The sequence below is a fragment of the Alligator sinensis genome, unplaced genomic scaffold, assembly GCF_000455745.1.
Source record: "Alligator sinensis unplaced genomic scaffold, ASM45574v1 scaffold400_1, whole genome shotgun sequence".
Taxonomy (NCBI): Eukaryota; Metazoa; Chordata; order Crocodylia; family Alligatoridae; genus Alligator; species Alligator sinensis.
Genome location: NW_005841897.1, coordinates 2469625 through 2476908, shown reverse-complemented (window position 1 = coordinate 2476908; position 7284 = coordinate 2469625). Strand labels below are relative to the sequence as shown.

Sequence of the window (7284 nt, the reverse complement as noted above, 5' to 3'; positions counted from 1 at the left end):
GCAGGACTTTGGTGGGATATAGATCTAGTTTGCTGTCTCTCTGTACAAGGGCAGTTTTCATCCTCAGGAAGCTGAGGGATCAGAATGGGATAACTGCAAGCCACTTTGTCTTGCTGAGAAGAGTATAGAAGTAACCACAACCCTGCAGCCTGATCAGTGTGGATGGCCTCCTCCCACCTAGACAGAACTCCACTGCAGCCACATTGCAGATTGGGGCTGACCTGTCTGTCCAGTCTGCTATCCTGCCTGTTACAGTGGCCAATGCCGATACCTTAGTGGAAGGAATTATAATGTTTGCTCCCACCCCCTTTTGCCTGAATCACAAGACTAGATCATTATTTACTCCTACCTTTGCTATTGCAGCTGCTATCACCTTTCTTAATCCTTTTTAGAAAGTAAGTGGGTTGCATATGTAAATGAAGATGAAGTAGGAAAAGGGCCTTCACTGCCTTTTTCCCCATTTGAAATGTGTTGCCTTTCTATTGCACTGAGCTCAGTGCATTTCGCAGATTATCAGAGAGGATGATCCAGGCAGCATTGACATCCAAATGTTTGCAGCCCCCAGGGGGAGTTTGTGCAGAACAGAAATAGGCAGGCAGGCTGAGCCATCCTAGGTGCAGAGAGTTCATCTTCTCCTTATGTCTCTATGCAGGTTTTTAAGATCCCAAACTCTGAATATGCCCTACTGGCGAATTTACAGACCCACCACTGGTGCTTTCCTGTTGCTGACTGCCCTCCATCTCTGTGACCGGGTAAGGGCTCTGCACTGACTTCCTTGCTGGCCGTGGGCAAGTCACTTAGGCTCTTGCTCTGAACCCATGCAGAAGGCACTCCCCTATTGACCCAGCAGTGAATGGCTACTTTGCTTTTAGGCTGGAGAATCAAATGTGCTTGGATAGGATGCTCAGCATATTATTCCCTTGTGTGCTGTTGGCACTGCTGTGCCCTAACCATGTCAGCCCAACAAGCTGCCTGGAGTTGGGATGGATCTCAGCTTTCCTTCTGGGCACTATGAAAAATGAAGGATGCTTTACTTTTTGCTCCAGTTTCCTTATTTGTAAAGTGGAGATAGGAAATCATAGCTAGCTCTCAGACGTGTGGTGAGGAGATGCACACAATGGAGGTTTTGACTCAGTGCAAACAGAGAGAGAATATCAGGATTTGGCCTGATAATAATAATAAGTGGCATAGATACTTGTTGTTCCTTATCTTTTGAGGAACAAAGTCCTAGATTCAAGAGGAAGGTTAAAATTGGTGATCAAGTGAATGCTTCTGATCACAAAGCTAACTTATTTAACAACTTCTTTGCCTCCACTTTTCTGAGCAGGGACCAGGTCATCCCCCCCATCATGATCCCTGATGGTCCCAGGGGAGGCGCAGCCAGGCCCAGGGTTGGAGTGGACCTAGTCAGGGACTTCTTGGTGGGACTGGATGTGTTCAAATCAGCAGGTCCTGACAATCTCCATGCCAGAGTGCTGAGAGAACTAGCAGAGGCCATTGCGGGTCGTCTGGCACAGCTTTACGAGCACTCGTGGTGCTCTGGCAAGGTGCCAGTGGACTGGAAGAGGGCCAATGTGGTCCCCATTTTCAAAAAACGGAGGAGGGAGGACCCAGGAAACTATAGGCCTGTTAGTCTTACCTCGGTCCTGGGGAAGCTCTTCAAGAAAATTATCCAGGAGCACATCTGTGAGGGGCCAGCAGGGGAATGTATGCGTAGGGGCAACCAACATGGGTTCATCAGAGGCAGGTCCTGTCAGACCAACCTGGTGGCCTTCTATGATCAGGTCACAAAATCCTTGGGCGCAGGCGACGCGGTGGACGTAGTCTTTCTGGACTTTAGAAAAGCCTTCGACAATGCCTCTCACCCCATTTTCATTAAAAAATTAGGCAACTGTGGTGTCGATCCCTACATGGTCAGATGGGTTGCCAATTGGCTGGAGGGCCGCACCCAGAGAGCGGTGGTAGACAGGTCTTTTTTGACCTGGAGGGATGTGGGCAGTGGGGTCCCCCCAGGGTGCGGTCCTCAGGCCCACACTGTTCAACATCTTCATCAGCGACTAGGACAAGGGGGTGAAAAGCACCTTGTTCAAATTTGCAGATGACACTAAGATGTGGGGGGAATTGGGCATGCTAGAGGGGAGGGTCAAGCTGCAATCAGATCTGGACAGGTTACAGAGGTGGGCGGATGAGAACAGGATGGGTTTCAACACTGACAAGTGCAAGGTGCTGCACCTGGGGAGGAAGAACCAGCAGCAGACCTACAGGTTGGGGAAGTCCCTTCTCGTCAGTGCAGAAGCAGAAAAGGATCTTGGAGTCATTATTGACTCAAAGATGAACATGGGCCGCCAATGTGGGGATGCAGTCAGTAAGTCTAACTGCACCTTGTCATGCATCCACAGATGCATCACGAGCAGGTCCAAGGAGGTGATCCTCCCCCTCTATGCGGCACTGGTCAGGCCCCAGTTGGAGTACTGCGTCCAGTTCTGGGCACCGCACTTCAGGAGGGATGTGGACAGCACGGAGAGGGTCCAGAGGAGGGCCACTCGCATGACCAGGGGGCAGCAGGGCAGGTCCTATGAGGAGAGGCTACGGGATCTGAACCTGTTCAGCCTCCACAAGAGAAGGCTGAGAGGGGATCTGGTGGCCATCTATAAACTGGCCAGGGGAGACCAGCAGGCAGTGGGAGAGTCCCTGTTCTCCCGAGCACTACCGGGAGTAACAAGGAACAATGGCCATAAGCTGACAGAGAGCAGATTCAGGTTGAATATCAGGAGGCAGTATTTTACAGTCAGGGCGGCTAGGATCTGGAACCAACTTCCAAGGGAAGTGGTCCTCGCTCCTCCCCTGGGGGTCTTTAAGAGGAGGATGGATAGCCACCTTGCTGGGGTCATTTGACCCCAGTACTCTTTCCTGCCCATGGCAGGGGGTCGGACTTGATGATCTGCTCAGGTCCCTTCCGACCCCACCAACTATGAAACATTAGCTCATGTGAGATTCCCCAGAAAAGGCTCTCTGAGGCTATGTCTGCACCCTGTTCTCAGTATGTCATACCAAGCATGCTCTGAAGCCTACCCTGCTCACTCATCCACATGATCCAACCCCCAAAAAGTGGCAGAGGAGCCCCTGTGGGAGTATCCTCCAGTGGTTGTTCGCAAACACACCAGGGCCAGAAATCTCCAGAGTAGCCACATGAGGCACTGTATTACAGGCACACTGGGTGCGTCTACATGAGATCCTACTGCACAGTGATTACGTAAGCAAGTACTAAATAAATGTGCAGTAACAAAGTTACCACACAGTAGTGCCAGCAAACATCTTTTAAGTGATGCTACTGTGCAGCAGCCTGATAATACTGTGCAGTAGTGTATTAGCGCTGTCCATGCTGTGACGTGCTACTGAACAGTATTATTCAGCTACTGTGCAGTCAGCATCTCATGTAGATGTACCCACTTGGGAACAGCTGTGCACTTGAGCTGTGGGGAAATGACCACAGTAGCCTGGTGAGCTGCGGGAGAGAGTGGGCTGAGAAAGAGGGGAGCAGCAAAAATGTGCCAACCAGTGGTCTCTTGCTGGCTGTGCAGCCTTGAAATGCCACCAACATTCAGGAAAGTGGGTCTAAGAAGAGCAGTGAAAAATTGACAGTGGAAATTCTCAGAGCTGCACATAGAAATGTGGGAGGTGCCTTGTCCTTTTGCCACCAGGCAGAACCCTGTCTGCTCCTTGCCTCCCCACATGCAAGGTCCCCTCTGTTTTCCCAGCTTTGTTTCTCCCATTCCTCAAGGGTCTGTCCCATTCCAGCTTCAAAAGTCTCTGTCACATTGCATTCTCCTGCCTTTTCCAGGTGAGTGCCTATGGCTATATTACAGAAGGCTACAACAAGTACTCGGATCACTATTATGACAAGGTGTGGAAACGCTTGATCTTCTACGCCAACCATGACTTCGATCTGGAGAGAAGGGTATGGAAAAAACTCCATGATGAAAATATCATGAAACTCTACCAGCGCTCCTGACCAGGGGCAGAACGGACCTTGGCTGGAGGCTTTACTCCTCCCTGATAAACATTCTCATGGAAGAGAAACTTGAGAGGCATCAGTGTCTCTGGACTTGGAGTCATATTCTCATTTTTTTGAAAATACTGTTGTCCTTTGCACCAAAAATCTTATGTCTCCAGGCGTCTTTCCAGGAATATGCATCCGGTGTTCTTGTTAACCATCAGGAAACAGACACCACGCAAGCAGCAAAGACATTCCCCCCCCATTCTGAATGTAGGTACAGCAGGCATGGGGCTGATTTCTTCCCTCCAGGGCATGAAAGCCATAGTAGGGTCTTATGACTAGGACTTCTTCAGAAAGTAGAGTTAAGTCAGTGGGGGCATGTCTATATGTGCATTAATGTGCCGTACTTATGACACATTAAATTTAGTACCTGTAATAACAGCTACTGACTCAATGCGCAGTAACTGGCGCTACTGCGCAGTAGTGCCAGCACACGCCTTTTTAGTGATGCTAATGTGCAGTAGATGAATTCTACTGTGCATTAGCACAATGGCATGACTTTTGACGTGAGACGCTAATGCTCAGGAGAATTAGTCTACTGTGCATTTAGCATCTCATGCAGATGCTCCCGGGGAGAGAGGATTCCAAGATAGATGGCTTTGCAGGTCAAAGGTGGTTTTGGTCCCTGCATGTTTCCATTGGGGGGGCCTTCTGGCAGCATGATGTGTTCAGGTAGTGGCTGAAATGGTGTTCAGTTGGGTTTTCTGGGGAAAGGAATCCTTCTGGAGTGTAGCAGTTATTGGAAAGGGGAAATTAGTTTTTGGTAGATCCCTCATTGCCAACCTCCATTGGACTCCATGGCTCCGTCTAGCACCACTATGATGTCCCAGAGACTAACCACTTACCTGTTCTTCGCCTTGTGGCTGCAGTTCCTATTTCCTATCAGACCCACACGCAGTTTATAGATGACAATTTCAGTGTGGTGGAGAAGGGAATGCATTTGTCTGAGGTCAGTTCAACCCAATTCCATGCAGGAATGGCCCCAAATCTGCCTCTCCACATTTACCTCTTTTTTGACCTCTGCAGTTAGGCTGCTCCCATCGGGATGGGACTGACTTTATCTCAGGTAATTACAGACATTGCCTAGTGGTTGCTGCTCAGGATCAGGAGCCAGGACTCCTGGGTTCTGTTTTTGATTCTGCCGCTGACTTTCTGTGTGGCCTCGAGTAAATCACATATCCTGCCTGTAAAATGGCTATGGATACTTCTACTACACAAGGAGCCTGTGAAGCTAAAATCACACTCTGTATAGTTCAGTGAGCTCTTCTGGTTGAAGGCCACTGTGGCCAAGTCTACACACCCTCCCTCCCATCCCCAAGACCACCAGTGTCAAAACAAGCCCCACACAGTTGTATCCATCAGGTGTGTGAGAGTGACTGGCAGGTAGCCAGAATAGACAGGTTGGGAAAAGCTCTGAGCATCCCCAACTCTTCACCCTGCTTTTAGGTCCTCGCAAGACGTAGCCCCTGAGCCTGATCCTAGGCTGCCTCAAGCCATGCACTCTACCAGATTTGCTGTCTCTGTCTGCCCAGTCTCTATGTGGGAATGAGTGGGGCTTATTTTGACCCGGGGTAGGGTGCAGGGAGTGAGGCTGTATAGACAAGCCCTGTGTTATTATGATAATATATTCTTTTATCATGCCCACCGTGGTGTTTAAGCAGCCAGTGGCCATTGCTCACCCCTCCATATGCTGTCTCTTGGCCCATCCAGCTTCCATGGCTCAGGGTTCACTCTATTACCCACCAGCTCACAAAAGGAATGGATACACGTGTATGTGATTGTGCTCTCAGCTAAGACAGTGTCAAAATGATCCTTGAGCCCATATTGGGCCCCTTCAACACCTTGTAGAAAACCCTTGGGGCCTCACAGGGTCAGTCATTTCCCACAGCACAACGCAGATGGTTCAGGGCAGGCAGCTCCTCAGATGAACCCTTGGACCTCACATCACTACTCATTGATGAGGAAGCAGAGCCCCATTTGCAGATGGCAATGCTGCAGGCTGTCGACAGTCTTTGAATAGGGTTTGCAAACAAAGTAGGCATCCCTGCTTGACCCTGTGGATTTTTGCTCTGGGGAGGGTTCTTGTGAAAATGACCAGATTCACAGCAGTTTGGGGCTGGAAGGGGCCTCGTGAGATCATCGGGTCCAGCCCCCTGCAAGAAGTTTAAAGGACAGAAACATTTCTGTAGCATGGCAACAAACTGTACAAACTGACGGCCTGATCCAGAACCCACTGGGGCAGCTGGAGCCTTTCTATTGTCCTCGCTGGGCTTTGCTGGGGCCTGAGTGTGAATTCACCTTGCAGCTGTCACCGGTGCAATTTCTGTCTGCAGGTGCCACAGCTTTCCTTTGCTGACCATTACTGTTTGGCCTTGGGAACATCACTGAGGAAAACACCTGAATTCTACAGGGAGGCATTTCAGATCAGCATTGCAAATACAAATTTTATCTGTCCAGCCAGTCAGGCCCAGCTCTGTGATTTGGTTTTATGCTTGTACTTTGTAATGGGTGAATGGCTTCTCAAGTGGCAGTCGGTAAACTTACCTGCTGCAGAGAAAAAAAAGAAATCGGGAACTGGCAGGAATGAAACATGCCTGGACATCCCGTGGTCCAGCATCTGTGGTTTCATCTGCACGGCAGTGGTATTGTGTCCTGGCAGAGATGCCCCCGGTGTGCCCTGCCAACCCCTCCCACTCACATGCACGAGCTGTGAATGCATCTCGGTCTCCAGCTGTCGTGGTGCAGACGTGCCCTCCATTACAGCTAGACTCCCTGCTAGATTAAGGGTGGCACATATCATTTCAAACATAGGAGCTTCTGGGCTCTGTTGTGAGCGTTCCTCAGAGCCATCAATGAAACGCAGCACGTTCTAGCTGGGATACATTTAAGCCCTGGCTGGCACCAGCACAGCTTCCCCCTTAGTGGAGGAGGATCTAGAACTACTCAAGTCAGCGGTGAGGCCCCCATTGACTTTAGGGTGCTTAAATTCAGGATAACACTACGGCTGGTCCCATCTGTCAGCTGCTCCTCTGCCTTCTGTCTCCTGCTTGGGAAAAGGAGAGACTTACTGGGTTCATCTGAACTGGCTTAACCCCGAGCCCAGTTCCTGGGATAATTGTACGGATGCCAATCGGATAGGTACCCACCCAGGCCTCACAATTGCACGTCTCTGCCTTATCCATCCACCAAGGGGCGGACACAAGTGCTGGAGCCAGGTTATTCCCTAC

The 7284-nt window shown here is 50.1% G+C and overlaps 1 protein-coding gene across 1 annotated transcript in view; it reads left to right on the top strand.

Moving 5' to 3' along the window:
* Positions 1-4012, top strand: part of ST6GALNAC1 (ST6 N-acetylgalactosaminide alpha-2,6-sialyltransferase 1) — a 35274-nt gene extending 31262 nt beyond the window's left edge. Inside the window, exons 8-9 of the mRNA XM_025197509.1 lie at positions 653-752; positions 3842-4012. Of these exons, the coding sequence (XP_025053294.1) occupies positions 653-752; positions 3842-4012 (271 nt within the window). The remainder of the gene's footprint in view (positions 1-652; positions 753-3841) is intronic.
* The last annotated feature ends 3272 nt before the right edge of the window (positions 4013-7284 follow it).